We start from the raw sequence: 20,928 nt of genomic DNA, 5'->3' as shown, positions 1-20,928 counted from the left end.
CACTGCAGCTGCCAACCATAGGAAGACTCAGGAGCCCGCTCTCAATGAGGGTAGACAGCCTGCTGCTATTCATCAGATGGGGGGAGAACAGGATGGAGGGGGCCGATGTGGGTAACTGGGGGACCATTCCTTGATTGGGTAACCGATTTTTTTTTTTTTTTTTTTTTTTTAACTATACAAATCAATGTGACTGGTCAATTGTGTGAGTCAGGGGCTGGGCCCAAGCCCGTAGGGGGTCCAAGAGACAAAAGAATATAATAATGACCTACTTATTTGTATTTTTTTTATATCCAACCAAAGGAGCCCGCTCTCAATGTTCAAAATACACTAGAGAGCATAACTTATAATCATTTAGCCATGATTTGTTGATCCGGCCCAGGGTCAATCTCCAGAGAACAGTGAAATTCTAACAACCACTCACCACATGATGGTGCTATGGGCTATATTTTCAACAGATTCTGAAACCCAACAGCACTGGGGCACAACTCATTCGAGGGTACCACAAACCCATATTGTGTATCTACGCTACAGACACACAGTCTGGTGGAGCATTTAGCTGGCATGTTTTCCATTTGTAATCCTGCCACTTATATATAGGGCTGTGAGAAGTATTTATGGCTGCTCAACACTCATTTTTACATTGCAGTCAGAATACAATTAAACATGGTAATGGTATAACAGTAGAATTACAGTAGTAGCTTATTACTGATAAATCAAGACTGTAATGTTGATTCCAGAAAAAGAACTGAACTGGGTCCAATGTAGAGGTCGAGGTTTTAAGATAAAAATGAGAATTATGGGAAATAAATTAGGGATATCCATTCTCACCTGGGAAATCCACTGGGAGTGCGTTATACAATATATCATGCCAGCAGTTTATATTTGTGATTAATGGATCCATTTCCTATAACACAACAATTCCCCATAACACAACACTACCATTCCAGAGTTTCATTCAATATTAGCCCAGCTCCTGGTGATAACAGTGAAGCACTGCAAGGTAAGGTCACAGTTATGACACTAAAGATGCCTTTCTACCGACTCTGAAAAACACCAAAAGAAAGATGCCCAGGGTCCCTGCTCATCTGCGTGAACATAACTTAGGTATGCTGAAAGGAGGCATAAGGACTGCAAATGTGGCCAGGGCAATAAATTGCAACGTCCGTACTGTGAGATGCCTAAGACAGCGCTACAGGGAGACAGGACGGACAGCTGATCGTACTCGCAGTGGCAGACCACGTGTAACAACACCTGCACAGAATCAGTACATCCGAACATCACACCTACGGGACAGGTGAAGGATAGCAACAACAACTACCCGAGTTACACCAGAAAGGCACAATCCCTCCATCAGTGCTCAGACTGTCCCCAATAGGCTGAGAGAGGCTGGACTGAGGGCTTGCAGGCCTGTTGTAAGGCAGGTCCTCAACAGACATTGCAGGCAAAAACGTTGCCTATGGAAACAAACCCACCGTCGCTGGACCAGACAGGACTGACAAAAAGTGCTCTTCACTGACAAGCTGCAGTTTTGTCTCACCAGGGGTGATGGTTGAATTCGCATTTATCGTTGAAGGAATGAGCGTTATACCGAGGTCTGTACTCTGGTGCGGGATTGATTTGGAGGTGGAGGGTCTGTCATGGTCTGGGGCGGTGTGTCACAGCATCATCGGTCTGAGCTTGTTGTCATTGCAGGCAATCTCAACACTGTGCATTACAGGGAAGTCATCCTCCTCCCTCATGTGGTACCCTTCCTGCAGGCTCATCCTGACATGACCCTCCAACATGACAATGCCACCAGCCATACTGCTTGTTCAGTGCGCGATTTCCTGCAAGACAGGAATGTCAGTGTTCTGCCATGGCCAGCGAAGAGCCCGGATCTCAATGCCATTGAGCACGTCTGAGACCTGTTGGATCGGAGGGTGAGGGCTAGGGCCATTCCCCACAGACATGTCTGGGAACTTGTAGGTGCCTTGGTGGAAGAGTGGGGTAGCATCTCACAGCAAGAACTGGCAAATCTGATGCAGTCCATGAGGACCCCCCCTTTGTACAGGGACACAGTGTTCCATTGCTGTTAGTCACATGTATGTGGATCTTGTTCAGTTTATATATCAGTTGTTGAATCCTGTTATTTTCATACAAATATTTGCACATGTTAAGTTTGCTAAAAATAAATACAGTTGACAGTGAAAAGACGTTTTTTTGTTTTGCTGAGTTTATGTCACTCCCTTTGGTATCTTCCCCAGTCGTCATTGTTTCTGTTTCTGTTCTATGTCTGTGCGCTGTTCGTGTTTCTTGTTTTGTTCTTTCATTTATTAAATGTTTTCACTCCCTGAACTTGCTTCCCAACTTTCAGCGTACATTGTTACAGAATGACAACTCATCAAAGGGAAGCATCAGGGAGCGTCTTTTTGTTTGTTTTTGTGTTGGGGGTGATATCGGGGTCCGGGTGTTGGAGCCGGAGCTACCTGGGATCGATAGGCTCCCATGCCGAAGCTGGCATGCTAGGAGTTACCATATACTTCCAGTCATTGCGCTAATGCTAGTTATCAATTACACTAACACTAGTTAGCAACTTCCTTCAAATTTCATGCAGAGATATAAAAATGGTATCCACAAGTTCACATGACTCTGGGGAAGTAGATAAAGGGATTCATTGCCAACATCCTGAATGATCCCTTTAAGCAATGGAGAGAGCTGTGGATGTGTCTGAGCCAACAAATCAGCACCCACTTTGGTTTAGGCAGCTATATGACCATGAATACCACACAACAGCAAGGGTGCCCCTGCCTGGCAGAAAAGTGACAATCTATTCAAAGTTTGAAGTTAACTAATGAAGGGGAAAAGGGGCAAAACAATTACCTCACCCTCAAAACATACCCCCAGACACCCCTACCTCCTTTGAGTCTATCTTATAAGTTAAGACACCCACACCCCTCACTCTTCTCCGGTTCTATATATAGGCCCCCCCAGACCATCTGCAATAATGATATTGCTCTCTTGATATCCCCATCAGCACTTTATGCCGTGCAAAGAAGTTTCGGCCGCCACCCCCCACCCTCCACTTGTACTTTTTCCCCCAACCTCCCCTCGCCACCACGGCCCCCGCAGCCCCCCCCTCAAAGATTTGCCATCCAAGCTCTGGGTGGATTTTGCACTCCCTGGGATCTGAGTCCAACCACAGGTCAGAGGCACCCTGTGATTTGTAAACTTCTGACTGAGATTAACCTGAAGCCTTCATCTCCTAATGGTATTAAATATACCTCTGAACAGAAGGATTACAAAAACTGGGTGAGTGGATCATTCCATCAGCTGGATTTTATTAACCAATTGCACGCAGGACTTGACCGTCAACGGCAACCTGGAAAGTAAATCAAATTCGGTAATAGCTTCACCTATAGCATTCACTTAGGATACAAATAACTGCACTTGAGAATTGAATTAATGGTTGAAGATGTTGACTCAATGAGGAAAGCATTATTTCAATTTAAGGGATATAAAGTGCTTTTGACGAAGGCACGGTGAAGAGGTCTTGAAGTTCCTTGATTGTTTTTAGAATTGACCCATGTCTTAAAGGCGCAGGCAGGCTCTGAGGGAATGTGCTGACCACTCCCTTCTGTCCAACTGCACATTTTATATGGTGTGCAAAGCCTGGAGGGGGGAGGATGGGATCTGAGGTTATGATCATTTGACAGATGCTTTACATCTGTAAAGTCCTCCTCCACAATTCTTTCTCTAATCCCCCCAACCTCTCAACATCTTAATTAAACTTTTTAGGGAAATTCGATCATTCCCTTCACAATTGTGCCAGTGTGTATGTGTTTGTATATGAATGTCCATTGCGTTTCACACATCTGATAGTCCACTGACGCCACTACTAGTCGATAAAAGGTCTTGGCTGAAAATGGCGCTTAAAAATAGCTCTGGTGGATTGGGTTACAGTCAGTCGATGTGATGCGAAGTTTGCCATTGACAGGGTCTTAAAGAAGCTGCAGACTCTCAGGACATGCAGGACAGTATGGCTCAAATGAGAACTACAGTACAGAACTGCAGCATATAGAAAGGGATCTGTAAGACATTAACTTCCTAGGTGGCATGGAGCTTACCCACATGACAAAATGCTATAGTATACTACGGTATAAATACTATAGTATTCACTGTAGTGTTTTTGCCGACTTTACAGTAGTATTCACTGTTGTAGGGTTTTTGCCGACTAAATACTGTAGTATTTACTGTTGCGTTGCCGTACATGACTGCAGTATACTGTAGTATTTACAGTTTACTATAGTATAAATACTGTAGTAAAAAAAGTGAGTACATACTATAGTCATTACTGTGGTGTTTTTGCAAACTGTAGTATACTGTAGTATTTACTGTAGTGTTTTTGTTTTATTGTCTTTGACATAGCAGTGGGGGCTTTCTCCTTGAGGAAACCGCAGGTAACTTCATGTATTGTTTCTGGGCGAAGGAGAATGGCGTTCCCTCTGAACCTCTAAGTGACCCCATGAGGGTTACTATATTGGATGGAAGCTCTTTGGGATCTGGACTTGTCACTCATGTCACTACCTCCTTGCAACTTTAACTTTCACAACACCAGGAATTGATGAACTTTCATTTGATCTCCTGTTCCGAGTTCCCTCTCGTCCTTGGATACCCCTGGCTTCACAGCCATAACCCTCACATCGACTGGTCTGTGGGCACTATCAATCAGTGGGGTCCTACGTGCCAAGCTACTTGTATTTTCCCGAATTCCCAAGTTCTACTCCCGAGTCTTTAGAATCCATCGACCTGACCCGAGTTCCCGAGTGTTACCATGACCTCAAACTGGTATTTAGCAAACAGAGGGCCACCATGCTACCACCCCATAGACCTTATGATTGCCCCATCGAACTGTTTCCGGGCACTTGCCCCCCCAGGGGTCGGATCTTTTCCCTATCTCCACCCGAACAAGCTGCTATGGATACCTACATCAAGGACGCTCTGGAAGCAGGCCTCATGCATCCATCCACCTCCCCGGCGGGAGCAGGGTTTTTCTTTGTGGCCAAGAAATACGGTGGATTACGTCCTTGCATCGACTACCGGGGACTCAATGCCATAACCGTCTGTAACCGTTACCCGCTACCCCTTATGGCCACAGCCTTCGAGCTGCTCCAGGAAGCAGTTGTTTTCACTAAGCTTGACCTGCGGAACGCATACCATCTTGTGCGGATCAGACCTGGTGACGAGTGGAAGACCGCTTTCAACACGCCTACTGGTCACTATGAATACTTGGTGATGCCCTTCGGCCTGACCAACGCCCCAGCGGTGTTCCAAGCGCTCATAAACGATGTGCTTAGGGATATGCTTAACATTATTATTATTATTAACATATTTGTGTTCCTTTACTTGGATGACATCCTCATCTTTTCGAGCTCTCTTCAAGAACACACTAAGCATGTCAGACAAGTACTCAAACGCCTCCTAGACAGCCATCTGTACGTTAAGCCGGAAAAATGTGAATTCCATTCATCCCGAGTACAATTCCTGGGATTTGTAGTGGAACCTGGTCGAGTCCAAATGGACCCCAGGAAGGTAGGGGCGGTAGCGGATTGGCCCACCCCCAAATCCATTAAGGAAGTTCAGCGTTTCCTGGGCTTCACTAACTTTTACCGCAAGTTCATCAAGAACTTCAGCTTGGTGGCAGCCCCTCTCTCAGCTTTAACCAAGGGTGGCAATGCAAGGTTTTTGTGGGAAAGAGAAGCTGAGACGGCCTTCCAAGGACTCAAGCAGCGCGTCCTCTCTGCTCCCATCCTGATACTACCGACTACGGATGAACCGTTTGTTGTGGAGGTAGACGCCTCAGAGGTTGGTGTTGGAGCTGTCCTGTCTCAGAGGGGTGAAGACAAGAAGCTTCATCCGTGCACTTTCTTCTCACGCCTCCACCTCTGGCCTGCTCGCCTCCCTACCACTGAGGAAGTACAGTTCCCGCTCAGCCCAGTCAAAACTGTTCGCTGCTCTGGCCCCCCAATGGTGGAACAAACTCCCTCACGACGCCAGGACAGCGGAGTCAATCACCACCTTCCGGAGACACCTGAAACCCCACCTCTTTAAGGAATACCTAGGATAGGATAAGTAATCATTCTCACCCCCCCCCCTTTAAGATTTAGATGCACTATTGTAAAGTGACTGTTCCACTGGATGTCATAAGGTGAATGCACCAATTTGTAAGTCGCTCTGGATAAGAGCGTCTGCTAAATGACTTAAATGTAATGTAAATGAAACCTACTGGACAAAATACACAAAGAGCTCATTTTCCATAACCTGTAGGTACTGTAGGTACAGTGCCTTTGGAAAGTATTCAGACACGTTGACTTTTTCGTAATGATGTTACCTTACAGGCATATTCTAAAATTGATTAAACCATTTTTTCCCCTCATCAATCTACACACAATAACCCATAATGACAAAGCAAAAACATGTTTTTTGATTTTTTTTTTGCTCATTTGTATAAAAAAAAGAAGGAAATATCTTATTTACATAAATATTCAGACCCCTTACTCAGTACTTTCTTGAAGCACCTTTGGCAGCGATTACAGCCTCGAGTCTTCTTGGATATGACGTTACAAGGTTGGCACACCTGTATTTGGGGAGATTCTCCTATTCTTCTCTGCAGATCCTCTCAAGGCCAAAGAGTTCAATCTTGGTTACATCAGACCAGAAAATCTTGTTTTTCAAGGTCTGAGAGGCCTTTAGGTACCTTTTGGAAAACTCTGTGTTGTTGGGGACTTTCAATGTTGCAGACATGTTCTGGTACCCTTCCCCATATCTGTGCCTTGACTCAATCCTGTCTCGGAGCTCTACGGACAATTCCTTTGACCTCATGGCTTGGTTTTTGCTCTGACATGCTCTTTCAACTGTGGGACCATATATAGACAGGTGTGTGCCTTGCCAAATCATGTCCAATCAATTGAATTTTACCACAGGTGGACTCTAATCAAGATGTAGAATCATCTCAAGGATGATCAATGGAAATCAAATCAAATTGTATTTGTCACATACACATGATTAGCAGATGTTAATGCGAGTGTAGCGAAATGCTTGTGCTTCTAGTTCCGACAATACAGTAATATCTAACGAGTAATCTAACCTAACAATTTCACAACAATTACCTTATAAACACAAGTGTAAAGGAATGAATAAGAATACGTACATAAAAAAATATATGAATGAGTGATGGTATAGAACGGCACAGGCAAGATGCAGTAGATGGTATAGAGTACAGTATATACATATAAGATGAGTAATGTAGGGTATGTAAACATATAAAAGTGGCATTGTTTAAAGTGGCTAGTGATACATTACACCAAGATGGCAAGATGCAGTAGATGGTATAGAGTACAGTGTATACATATGAGATGAGTAATGTAGGGTATGTAAACATTATATGAAGTGGCATTGTTTAAAGTGACTAGTGATACATTTATTACATCAATTTTTCCATTATTAAAGTGGCTGGAGTTGAGTCAGTATGTTGGCAGCAGCCACTCAATGTTAGTGATGGCTATTTAACAGTCTGATGGCCTTGAGATAGAAGCTGTTTTTCAGTCTCTCGGTCCCTGCTTTGATGCACCTGTACTGACCTCGCCGTCTGGATGATAGCGGGGTGAAGAGGTAATGATGCGTTTGTGCAGACCTCACAAACCCTCTGGAGAGCCTTACGGTTGTGGGCGGAGCAGTTGCTGTACCAGGCGGTGATACAGCTCGACAGGATGCTCTTGATTGTCCATCTGTAAAAATGTGTTAGTGTTTTTGGCGACAAGCCAAATTTCTTCAGCCTCCTGAGGTTGAAGAGGCTTCTGCTGAGCCTTCTTCGCCAAGCTGTCGGTGTGGGTGGACCATTTCAGTTTGTCCGTGATGTGTACGCCGAGGAACTTCAAACTTTTCACCCTCTCCACTACTGTACTGTCGATGTGGATAGGGGGATGCTCCCTCTGCTGTTTCCTGAAGGCCACGATCATCTCCTTTGTTTTGTTGACGTCGAGTGTGAGGTTATTTTTCCTGACACCGCACTCCAAGGGCCCTTACCTCCTCCCTGTACGCCGTCTCGTCGTTGTTGGAAATCAAGCCTACCACTGTAGTGTCATCTGCAAACTGTTGACTGTTTTTGTGGACTGTTGTCACGTCCTGACCATAGAAAACCTGTATTTTCTATGATAGAGTAGGTCAGGGCTTGACTAGGGTTTTTTGTTTTCTATGTGGGGTTCTAGGTTTGATTTTCTATGTTGGTGATTTGTATGATTCCCGGTTAGAGGCAGCTGGTTATCGTTGTCTCTACTTGGGGATCATACTTAAGTAGCATTTTTTCCACCTGTGGGTTATGGGATATTGTTTATGTTTAGTTGCTTGTTAACACTGAATTGTCGTCACCGTTCGTTTATTCTTTATTGTTTTGTATTTGCTTAAGTTTCACATTAGTCATTAAAAGTATGTGGAACTCTATGTACACTGCGCCTTGGTCTGACCATCATCATTACGAACAATGTAACAGAATATCTGTCACTACTTGACCTTAGATATCTTTTTAATTCTCTATTTGGATAGGTCAGCGTGTGACTAGGGTGGGCAATCTATGTTTTCTATTTCTTTGTTGGGCCGGCCATGGGCCGGAGCCTCCAGTGATGATCCATGGCGCGGCGCCTCCAGTGTTGATCCATGGCTCGGAGACTACAGTGACGATCCAAGGTCCGGAGTCTCCAGCGACAGTCTGCAGTCCGGAGCCTCCAGCGACGGTTCCCGGTCCGGAGTCCCGAGCGACGATCTACGGTCCGGAGTCCCCGGCGACGATCTACGGTCCAGAGTCCCGACGACGATCCACGGTCCGGAGTCCCTGGCTATGATTCACGCACCGGAGCTTCCAGCGATGATCCCCGCACCAGAGGCGCTGACGAATTTGAGGCGCCACGAGCGGAGCAGGGTCTGCGTCCCGCACCGGAGCCAATACTGTCACGCATTGACCTTAGAGATCTTTTTAATTCTCAATTTTGTTAGGTCAGGGTGTGACTAGGGTGGGAAATCTATGTTTTCTATCTCTTTGTTGGCACGGGTATGGTTCCCAATCAGAGGCAGCTGTCTATCGTTGTCTCTGATTGGGGATCATACTTAGGCAGCCTTTTTCCACCTGTAGTTTGTGGGATCTTGTTTTTGGAACAGTGCGGTTTAGCCCTACTAGACGTTACATTACTCGTTACTCCTCGCACTCTCCCTCAAGTGCGCTTTTCCAGTCAGGTGCGTCCGTTGCCTGCTCCTCGCGCTCGCCCTGAAGTGCGTGTCACCAGCCCGGTACCACCAGTGGCGGCCCCAGCATTTTTTCCACCTGTGGGTTATGGGATATTGTTTATGTTTAGTTGCTTGTTAGCACTGAATTGTTGTCACGGTTCGTTTATTCTTTATTGTTTTGTATTTGCTTAAGTTTCACTTTATTCATTAAATGTATGTGGAACTCTATGTAAGCTGCGCCTTGGTCCGACTATCATTATTACGAACAACTGTAGTGTTTTTGAGGACATTATTGTAGTATTTACTGTAGTGTTTTTGCGCTCTGTAGTATACTGTATTTACTATAGTATTCTATAGTATAATACAAAATTCTATAGTAAGTACTACACATGGTTGAGGGATACTATAGTAAGTACTATAGTATTCTATAGTAAACTAGCAACCTAGACTACAGAGTTCCTGTGGCAGATTTATATGATTATAGCCATGTTCATATTATGCATCAAATTGGATTGATCTGTCTACTGCAAATTGGATTGATCTGAAAGTCTTGGTAGTTTGTTCTAATAGCCTTATGCAGAGGAATGTGTTTACTGCACCCACCGTAGGTCTATATACCGTATGTATTAAACCTATCTAATGTTTTGAGTGTTCAGACCAAACAAAACTGAAACCTACAGTGGTCTATATATTTCCTCTTGGGCAGACATCTTGTTGGTTATGGGAATGTTAGGACTCTGAAGGCATTGATGTGCACTTTGAACAATGAGCAAGGTGCAGTCTGCATCTAGTCTGCATAGCCTCATAAGTGTCGGTCCCAAGCAGGGTTGGTGGTTGGTTGGTCTTTAAATGGTGCAATGGTTAGAGACTATCACTAGAGGGACTCCTATCTCCTCTCTCTGTCTCCTTTCCACAAGTAGTTTTTTAAAAACTATTGAGTGGCTACATATATATATTCTAAATCGGACATATTATAGCTTGGTATGTTGTGTGATCTTTTCTAACTTCCTGTTTACTTGTGTTCTCAGTCTGCAGTTATGCCTCATGGAAGACCTGCCCCACCTAACAAGAGGAAAAAGCCCTCTAAGATCATCACTGACCTGTCACACGTCACTCAAGATGGTAAGGCACAAGCATGTGAGCTCAAAAACACAATACATGTACAAAAGTATAAACTGGGTAGTTCGAGCCACGAATGCTGATTGGCTGACAGCCGTGGCATATCAGACCACATACCACGGGTATGAAAAAAACTTTATTTTTACTGTTCTAATTACATTGGTAACCAGTTTATAATAGCAATAAGGCACCTCTGGGGTTTGTGCTATATGGCCAATATACCATAGCTAAGGGCTGTATCCAGGCACTCCATGTGGTGTCGTGCTTAAGAACAGTCCTTAGCCATGGTATATTGGCCATATACCACACCCCCTCATGCCTTATTGCTATATTTCTCACATATCATTAAAGATTATAGGGACATCTTCAAAACTATGTGAGAGACCATACAGTACCATACATTAAACTCAGTAACATTGATCAATATGAACCTATGGCATTATCAAGAGTAACATACTGTACTAACTGGTAAACATAGAGGGCAGGCAGGAAGACACCTTCCAAAGGTGAGAACTCTCAGGGAGGCCTGGTCTCCCTATGGGCCAGCAGCTGGTCCAAGAGACTGGATCCACTGTTGACAGCTTTTTTGGGTCACATCACAGAGAATGAAAAGATAAGTTATTTATAGCCTAATTATTTTGTTCATTGGGGACTTTGTCAAGATCTCTGTGCACTTGTCAGGGAAGCTCCTCCACATGTTTGCACTTAACATGTCCTAATGACTAGCGCCCTGTCACACACAAACATATATCTCCTAGATTCCACAGCACAATTACAATCTGTCCTTTGCAGTCATTGCAGTAATGGTTTACCCTCCCCTCCCTCTCAGCTGTTGAGTCACAGGATCCATAGTTCAGGCGATGGCATAAATGCATTTTTATGAAAATGATGACAGGTGTTTTCCCCTCCACCCATTAAGTGGTAAAAAAGTAAATATTTGTGCTGCTCTTACACTTTTTGTGTCAAGTGTCCTGACAGATATAGCAATAAGGCCTAAGCAGAAAGCTGTGTCTTAACACAATGTGGCACTGCATGCTGCTCCAAGCTGACCAGTGTTCAAACGCATTCCCCTCCACGTCTGTTATAACTTATAACATACATAGACAGAAATCATCTTTGAATTACGTAACTAGTGTTGGATTTTAAAGGGATAGTTCAGGATTACAAAATGCAGCAGCAGTTATTGAAACACAAGTAGTGTCCTTTTTGAACAGCAAATGTTATTGGCATGAAAGCAAACAGGAATGGTAAATTATTCAATCGACCAAATTATTGAGGTTGGGTGCAGTCAAAAATGTGATTTTTATGTGTTTCATACAGTACCAGTCAAAAGTTTGGACACACCTACTAATTCAATGGTTTTTCTTTATGTTTACTATTTTCTACATTGTAGAATAACAGTGAAGACATCAAAACTATGAAATAACACATATGGAATCATAATAACCAAAACATGTGTTAAACAAATCAAAATATATAGCCACCCTTTGCCTTGATGACAGCTTTGCACATTCTTGGCATTCTCTCAACCAGCTTCATGAAGTAGACACTTGGAATGCATTTCAATTAACAGGTGTGTTAAAATGAATTTGTGGAATTTCTTTCCTTTTTAATTTGTTTGAGTCAATCAGTTGTATTGTGACAAGGTAGGTTTGGTATACAGAAGATAGCCCTATTTAGTAAAAGACCAAGTCCATATTATGGAAGGAATAGCTCAAATAAGCAAAGAGAAATGACAGTCCATCATTACTTTAAGACATGAAGGTCAGTCAATCAGGAAAATGTCAAGAACTTTGAAAGTTTCTTCAAATGCAGTCGCAAAAAATATCAAGTGCTATGGTGAAACTAGCTCCCTTGAGGACCACCACAGGAAAGAGGATAAGTTCATTAAAGTTTCCAGCCTCAGAAATTGAAGCCCAAATAAATGCTTCACAGAGTTTAAGTAACAGCCACATCTCAACATCAACTGTTCAGAGGAGACTGCGTGAATCTGGCCTTCATGGACAAACTGCTGCAAAGAAACCACTACTAAAGGACACCAATAATAAGAAGAGACTTGCTTGGGCCAAGAAACACGAGCAATGGACATTAGACTGGTGGAAATTTGTCCTTTGGTCTGATGAGTACACATTTTAGATTTTTGGTTCCAACCGCCGTGTCTTTGTGAGATGCAGAGTAGGTGAACGGATGATCTCTGCATCTGTAGTTCCCACCGTAAAGCATGGAGGAGGAGGTGTGATGGTGTGGGGGTGCTTTGCTGGTGACACTGTCTGATATATTTAGAATTCAAGGGACATTTAACCAGCATAGCTACCATGACACAATGACACAACACGCCTCCAGGCTGTATAAGGGCTATTTGACCAAGAAGGAGAGTGATGGAATGCTGCATCAGATGACTTGGCCTCCACAATCACCCGACCTCAACCCAATTGAGATGGTTTGGGATGAGTTGGACCGCAGTGTGAAGGAAAAGCAGCCAACAAGTGCTCAGCACATGTGGGAATGTGCAAAGCTGTCATCAAGGCAAAGGGTGGCTACTTTGAAGAATATTAATCTAAAATATAATCTGATTTGTTTAACACTTTTTTGGTTACTACATGAGTTCATGCGTTATTTCATAGTTTTGATGTCTTCACTATTATTCTACAAAATAAAAGAAACCTTGAACGAGTGTGTGTGTCCAAACTTTTGACTGGTACTGTATATATTTCCACACTATGAGGTAGTTATAATACTGTGAAATTGTGAAAAGGATGATATTGCCCTTTCAGTGTAAGGGCTGTTTGCAAAGACCCCCTGAAATTTCAGCCTGTTTAAGTGGGATGGAGTTTTAGCCTGCCTGGTGACATCACCACCTACTGGGCACATACTGGTTAAATCAACATTGTTTCAATGTTTTTTGTCAACTTATTGGGACGTGGAATCTACGTGGCAAATACATTGGATTATGCGATCATGGAAACCAATTTTCATCATAGACAAACCTTGTCAAATCTTCATTGTGATATCCACTATAAGAAAATAATAGGCTGGGCAGCATCTCCAACAGGAGAGTTGATCTATCTACGCCGTATCTACGCCGATTCTACGGCCATACCTTCGGTCTCCCATCCATGGTTTAACAAGGCCCAGCCCTGCATAGTTTTGATATGTTTCACTGACTATTACCAATGTGCTATCGTGAGAGTGATTGTAGAGAACTCTACACTTAATAGATTCACTGTTGCTATCGAAGTCATTCCAAATAGTATGTTCTGTAGAGAAAATGAAATGTAGCCATACTTTATCAATCATATATCATCAAAAATCCTATTTAGGTCTATACAACATTTGGAAAGTCATCAACAGCTATTGTTGAAATTCAGATTCAACCAAAACATGATAGACTGACCAGTTGAATCCAGGTGAAAGCTACAATCCCTTATTGATGTCACCTGTTAAATCCACTTCAATTAGCGTAGATGAAAGGGAGGAGAAAGGTTAAAGAAAGATTTTTAAGCCTTGAGGCAATTGAGACATGGATTGTGTATTGTGTGCCATTCAGAGGGTGCAAGGGCAAGACAAAATATTGAAGTGCCTTTGAACAGGGTATGGTAGTAGGTGCCAGGAGAACAGGTTTGTGTCAAGAACTGAAACACTGCTGGGTTTCTCACACTCAACGCTTTCCCATGTGTATCGAGAATGGTCCACCACCCAAAGGACGTCAAGCCAACTTGACACGACTGTGGGAAGAATTGGAGTCAATATTGCGCCAGCATCCCTGTGGACTTTCTTTGACACCTTGTAGAGTCCTTGCCGCGATGAATTGAGGCTGTTCTGAGGGCAAAAGGGGGTGCAACGCAATATTAGGAAGGTGTTCCTAATGCTTTGTACACTCAGTGTAGGCCCAGAGGTTCAAGCTTTGCTTGATTTTAAATGAGTGATTGTGAGTTAATGAAAACATGTCGATTCACATCTCCATCTCAACCAAAAATCAAAAGTTAAAGAATAGGATTATGCCAGTGGATCAGACGGAACTATTCAAATCGTAGATATATGTACTTTAAATGTTGATAGTTGGTAGTTGTCAACCAAACACAGTTCAATAAGCTATTACATTTGTAAGACAGAACGTTGCCTAATATTAAGGCCACCTTACAAATAACTAATGTAATGTTATTCATTCAAACTTAAAACGAGTAACACATCAATGGACACATTTTGAGGTTAGTGTGACAGTAAATGTCTTCTGATGTAATCATAGAAAACCTACATGTTCAGGGTCACAGGTCTGTGGAAATGTTCACAATTGCTATAATCATCTACACAGAAACTCAAACGGCATTGCTCACTTGCACCATGTAATCTCAAATAATTGCAGTCCAGGTTATTTAGTTGTGCTATTAGATTAAACACAGTGCTAACACATTAAGTTGTTGTATAAATAAACAAAATATTGACATTGACATATTCCCATTTGAACTTTGGTGTGCTTTGAAATGGTTGAAGGCACCATGAGAACGAAACCAAAAATCAGGCATTGATTTTCCAATGGAATTAGGCTGTGCTTTTTTTGGTGGTTGAAAGCATAGTGACAACATAATGGGAATCAAAATAACTTTTTTGTGTTGGAATCTCATTGCTCAATGTATCTACCAAATATTACTAAATTCTCCATGTTAAAATTACATGGTGTGCCCAGTGGGCACGCGGTAAATGAGTTAAAACAAGTCACGTAATAAGTTGCGTGGTTCACTCTGTCTAAATAGTCAAAAAGAAACAAAAAAAGGTTATTAGCAAATAGCAATTTCTCAAACAAGAATTTTGCAAGGATTGTCTGGGAGTGGTTTGAGTGGGGAGGGGAAAACTGAAAATTAGCGCTTATTGGCAGAGAGGTTTGGAACTCTTTCTTACTGGCCTATTAAGCATATTTTAAATCCTGAACTTATTTAGGCTTGCCATAACAAAGGTGTTGAATACTTATTGACTCAACACATTTCAGCTTTTCATTTTATATTAATTTGTCCAAAATTCTAAAACAATCATTTCACTTTGACATTATGGGGTATTTTGTGTAGGCCAGTGATACAACATTTAAAATTCAGGTTGTAACACAACAAAACATGGAAAAATTCAAGGGGTGTGAATACTTTATGAAGGCACCGTATACGTGCTACCGTAGCTTTAGAGTTGATGTGGAACCTGTGCAGTGTTATGCATTTTAGACTCTCTCCCTTCACCCATCCTCTCTGTTTCAATGCCCTGTGACTTCTGACAGATGGATCATAAGCACTGAGAACAGAACAAATGGAGATAACACAGATATGAAAATGGCTCAGGCCTTACCTCATAAAGCTCCAGTCAAAAGCTAGTCATTCTCAGCCAGGCCCAGACTTAGGGAGGAGCTGTTCTCTGCTCTCTCTCCTTCTCTCCACATTGTTGAAGAATGGCTAGTTCATCTTTGAGCAGAGTGATTTATGAATTTTCCACCATAATGACAGCAAGAATCTGAGAGCAACCCCCTCCTACGCAATCATCTGCACTGAGCGTAATTTCTGCTGTGATGTAAAGATCACATCAACACAGATGTATTTTCTAGGTGAAGGATAAATGATGCACATAAAGTACTGTAACATTTATTCAAACAATGATAAGCAAACCGTGGGACCAATTCAAACCAAACAGGGTTTACAGAATAAGTCCAAATATGATTCTTTCTGCATAGGGAGATACATTGTTGAGTGTCTTTTTTGTATCACAATGCAGACCTTGTTGAGTCCAGAATTCAAACTTGAACAATTGCTGCACCAGAAGAATGATGTTTTTCCATTTACCTGGTCACCAAGTTTAATTGAATAGAGCAGTATACAGAATGTGCATCCAGTATACTATAGGAAATCAATATCAGAAATCAATAGACAATGTATGAATTTCTAATCTGCAGAGTTTGAGCCTGAGGCGTCAGAGTTTGACCTGGGGATGAAGATCAAGACTCCCAAGGACACCATGCTGGAGGAGCTGAACCTCTTCACCAACAAGGGCTCCAAGATGTTCAAGATGAGGCAGAAACGTGTGGAGAAGTTCATATATGAGAACAACCCTGACCTCTTCGGCAGTGAGTCTATGGTAAGAAAATGGTAAATTCAGCTGTGCCACCAGAGACTCTGGGTTCGCGCCCAGGCTCTGTCGTAACCGGCCGCGACCGGGAGGTCCGTGGTGCGACGCACAATTGGCCTAGCGTCGTCCGGGTTAGGAGGGGTTGGCCGGCAGGAATATCCTTGTCTCATCGTGCACCAGCAACCCCTGTGGCAGGCCGGGCGCAGTGCGCGCTAACCAAGGTTGCCAGGTGCACGGTGTTTCCTCCGACACATTGGTGCGGCTGGCTTCCGGGTTGGATGCGTGCTGTGTTAAGAAGCAGTGCGGCTTGGTTGGGTTGTGTATCGGAGGACGCATGACTTTCAACCTTCGTCTCTCCCGAGCCCGTACGGGAGTTGTAGCGACGAGACAAGATAGTAGCTACTAAACAATTGGATACCACGAAATTGGGGAGAAAACAGGGTAAAATTCACACAAAAAAAGAAAAGAAAATGGTAAATCATCCAAGTCAAAATTATAAACTTGTTTTAACAAAAATAAATGTTAGTGTTATAGTATAATTCATATAATGTAAATTCTGTCCAAAGAGCTTTAACATAAAACAATTGCAGTGAAAATTGGTAACGGATGAGGTAAAAACGTTATCCCATGGATAGGCCACCAATGTATATTTCAACAACCAGTAGGATTGCGGTCCGAGAGTACTTAGCACCTCTGAACAGTGTCGGACATAATTTGCACATGGACTGCAAACAGATTCTACACGTAGAAATCGGCAGTCGCCCACCGGTGGGTGGTCCCTATAACACACTGCGCCAACAGCAAGCAAACAAATGGCGAATTAACTGCCCCCCTACTGTACAGAATGACAATCAGTCTGGTGAGTTTTCTTCTTTAAATGCTTGTGTGTATTTCAGGAGAACTTCCAGAAGTTGGTCCCCAGCCTGGGTGGTACAATGATGTTGGATGCTAGTGGCCAAATGGTGGACAAGCAATCAGGCCCTCCTGCACCCCCTCCCAAACCAGGCAAAGATGGGCATGGTCATGGTAATGAACATGGTCATGATCATGAGCATGGACATGAGCATGGTAATGAGCATGGGCGCCATGGATACCAGGGACATGTACATCATGATGATGTTGCTCCAGGAGAACATGGTCATGGTCAGTATCCATTCAAATTAGCTCATGATCATAGAAAAACTACATAGTGATTTTGGAACGAGTTCTATGGACCTGCAGTCAGGGGTGTCATGCCCATAGGGGGTAAAAAGGCACGTGCCCCCTCAGATATATCCTGTTTTAGACATTTTTTAAAACTTAATCATCACCAGCAACATATGGGAAAAAAGCTAGTTTCTATGATTTGTAGTCAAAAAGATAGAGGAAGATAAGTGTTTCTATCTTTGTTGACTATAAAATATAGAAACACGCCATTTTCACATCTGTTGATGTTGGGTTGATGCTGGAGATGATGATGATGATGACATTTTTACAAATGACCCGTTAAAGGAATGACTAAACAAAATGTTTAAGCCCAGTTTTATCATAATTATTCATGAAAATATCTGACTGGACGATTTTAGCTGCTGTTGATGGCCAGGAGTTATGTTTGTAAATTGATGTGATCAAGCTAAACTCAGCAAAAAAAGAAACTCCCCTTTTTCAGGACCCTGTTCTTCAAAGATAATTCGTAAAAATCCAAATAACTTCACAGATCTTCATTGTAAAGGGTTTAAACACTGTTTCCTATGCGTGTTCAATTAACCTTATATGTTTATAGGTTCCCAATCTCCCAACTTCATAACTAGCTACCAAGCCATTTCAGGCTATCAATCAAGTTAGAGTAGCTTATCTATCTATCTTAGCTGGCATGCCTGCTGGCAAGGTTGCTAGGCTTTAGAAAAGCTAGCGATTACTAAATGTACTGAAAAAGACCCACCTCTTTCAACCTAGATTTTAGCAGAGATGCAGAGAAGCATATTTGTAAAAAAAAAAGACATTTTTTATTTAAAAAATATATATAATTAGGCACAATGATTATGGCTGTAGATTGCAGGAAAAAGCCATTTCAGGTGTTTGGGATATGTTAAATTCTTCAACTTCCACCTACACCCCCCCCCCCCTCCCTCCAACCCCATGTACTCCGTGCCCCTTCTAAAATAATGGGTGAATGATGCCCATGCCTGTAGTGCAATCAATATATCACAATTGGATATCATCTCATAGAAAATATGTTTTTTGGACTCACTGTTTCCCTCCTACAGGTAGTCATGGAGTAGAGGTTGCCTTAGACAAAGCCAAGAAAAGGCATGATTATGTTCCCTCATACATATCACCGTGGGAAAAGGCCATGAAGGGCAACCAGGAGCTGACATCCAGCATGAGATATCATATGCCAGGCCCCCATGCCCACCTTGATTTGCCCAAGTACAAGTCTTTCAACAGGTACAGTCCCCTCTATGTCTTGCTTGGTCGACTCCCTAGCATTTTAAAAGCATTTCTTTGAAATGAGTGTGAAATAGTGGAGCCCACCCATTTCCTGTAAAAATCGGACTCTTATATTGTCCATCCAGGCAAGTGAGGCACATCGACAGAAGTTGCCCATACAAGATCCATATCACTTATCAGTCTGATCTTCTTTTGTTGCCCATCACTTTAATTTGTCTTAGGAGTGCTACACCATTTGGGGGCTTTGATAAGGCCTCTCAGCTCATGACCTTCCAACTGCCAGACACCCATGAGGTGGCCCATGAGGAGCCTGAACCAGCTGTGGTATACCAGCATGACATTGGCGCTCGACCCTCCTTCAACCGCACTCCTATAGGCTGGGTGGGAAGCAGTGAGCCCAGCAGCATCCACATGGAGTTGGATGCCCTGCCCTTCGATGGGGAGACTGACGACCTGTGAACAGCATGCCCCACAGACCCAGATGTGCAGACAAAGACCGCGCACAATATATACATCTACATAAAGAAAAAACATACACTTTTTTAGAAAGGTTTGTGAGCCAGTCAACTTTTCCTTGAGTTCAATTCATGAAAGAAATAGTTTATGAAAACAAACCACAAAGCTCAATATTGGGCTCTTTAAATTAGAATGCAAGAGAGAGAGAGAGAGAGAGAGAGAGAGAGAGAGAGAGAGAGAGAGAGAGGGGGTGATTAGTTAGTATGTTTGCAACAAAGAAATCAATCATGAACAAAGACATCAATTGTGAGCCTATTGTGTTCAACTTCCCAGTGAACACAGGAGGCTACCATAACTGTGATTTATGCGTACTCTTGATTTTTTTCCCATTATGATTCATTTAGTAGGCATAGTATATTGTTCAATCACACAAGTCTCCAGCTCAGTCACGAAGCAGCAGCATAACATAGTTTGTCCATGAGGAGAGACAAATAAACAGGACTGAAGGGTTGAACTTTGTTTCGTTTTTTTCTGTGTCAGCATGTTGCTGTGTCCACTGCTCATCCGGGAGAGCTACAAGTTGTTCCTCTAGCTATAGCCTTCTACCATCATGGTTTTTACTGTATTTCTCTGTTTTCTGTGTTTCTGTGCCACTTTGACTTTTGACAGCTTTGTCAAGGCCCTGCAAATCCAGCAGCCTAGCCTAGGATGCATGCAGTAAGCGTGAGGTGTGCTAATTTCTGTTGCGTGATAGAGATTGTGATGAACTAATACAGTACTGCATCACCCAAGATTTCTCCCTAATAAACTTTTTTCCAATTGTAGTTTATGTCTGTTGTACTTTGTATCTCCAGTGTAGGCTACTATAATTGTTTTCGGAACAAATAATGGAAGTGACAAGGGGTTAGTTTAATGAATGTGTGGGCCCTATCAATACAATTCACTTGATGGTAGACAGTAACATGGATGCATTTCAAAGGATCCTTACCTGTGACAAACAGTCTTGAAAATGTGAAATAAAATCATCAGTCTACCCCTTGCTTTCCTCCCCGGTTGCGCACTTGGCTATCGCCTTCTCTCAACACCCCGAGACAAAATATCGCGAGTATTGGTTGCCTTGGCTGCAGCACAGGGTGTCGCTAGAGGAGGTTTGATTGGGATTTAGCAGCAGAGCGTTTGACTCGAGTCACTCCGGATAAGATTACCGTTCTCCTAGCAGCGGGATATTATGCTGAGGGAAGGATATTATGCTGGCAGCACGATCGCGAATGTATTTTTCTAAATAAGAGTCCCCATGCAAAGCCATGCTAAACTTAGTGACTATTGTTTTTTTTTTGTTGTTTTTTTTACTTTAGTGAAGTACAACTGTTTTTCTCAGCATCGCAACCACCTTGCAAAAAATAAATGGAGCATTTTATGTTGTTTTATTTATTAGTACCAGCATTTATTTTAAAAGTTTACAAAAAGTACAGGTATGCTGAAAGCACAGAAGTCTGGGAAGGGGCTCATAGTAATGGCTGGAATGGAATTGTTAAAATGCGGAAACCACTTGTTTGATACCAATCCATGAAT

The 20,928-nt window shown here is 42.7% G+C and overlaps 1 protein-coding gene across 4 annotated transcripts; it reads left to right on the top strand.

Annotated features, from left to right (window-relative positions):
- Nucleotides 1-3,090: 3,090 nt before the first annotated feature.
- Nucleotides 3,091-20,180, top strand: LOC124038205 (myozenin-1-like). Of its 4 annotated transcripts, none has more exons than XM_046353768.1 (6): nucleotides 3,091-3,288; nucleotides 10,281-10,374; nucleotides 16,298-16,479; nucleotides 17,367-17,475; nucleotides 18,717-18,897; nucleotides 19,122-20,180. In XM_046353768.1, exons 2-6 carry the CDS (start codon nucleotides 10,290-10,292, stop codon nucleotides 19,357-19,359), a joined length of 795 nt encoding a protein of 264 aa, XP_046209724.1. In that variant the 5' UTR covers nucleotides 3,091-3,288; nucleotides 10,281-10,289; the 3' UTR covers nucleotides 19,360-20,180. The 4 variants fall into 4 exon arrangements, with proteins under 4 accessions (XP_046209724.1, XP_046209723.1, XP_046209721.1 ...); XM_046353767.1 differs by having other exon boundaries at nucleotides 3,092-3,288; nucleotides 17,367-17,496; XM_046353765.1 differs by having other exon boundaries at nucleotides 3,093-3,288; nucleotides 17,367-17,613.
- The last annotated feature ends 748 nt before the right edge of the window (nucleotides 20,181-20,928 follow it).

The sequence above is a fragment of the Oncorhynchus gorbuscha genome, linkage group LG06 (assembly GCF_021184085.1).
Source record: "Oncorhynchus gorbuscha isolate QuinsamMale2020 ecotype Even-year linkage group LG06, OgorEven_v1.0, whole genome shotgun sequence".
Lineage (NCBI taxonomy): Eukaryota > Metazoa > Chordata > Actinopteri > Salmoniformes > Salmonidae > Oncorhynchus > Oncorhynchus gorbuscha.
The sequence above is the reverse complement of the archived record's forward strand: the minus strand, read 5'-3'. Positions and strand labels throughout refer to the sequence as shown.

Excerpts from the sequence above, each read along its gene's own strand:
- LOC124038205 (XM_046353765.1), top strand. The coding sequence starts at position 10,290 with ATGCCTCATGGAAGACCTGCCCCACCTAACAAGAGGAAAAAGCCCTCT. Across the intron at positions 10,375-16,297 it reads GTCACACGTCACTCAAGATG|AGTTTGAGCCTGAGGCGTCA; the intron begins GTAAGGCACAAG and ends TCTAATCTGCAG. Across the intron at positions 18,898-19,121 it reads AAGTACAAGTCTTTCAACAG|GAGTGCTACACCATTTGGGG; the intron begins GTACAGTCCCCT and ends AATTTGTCTTAG.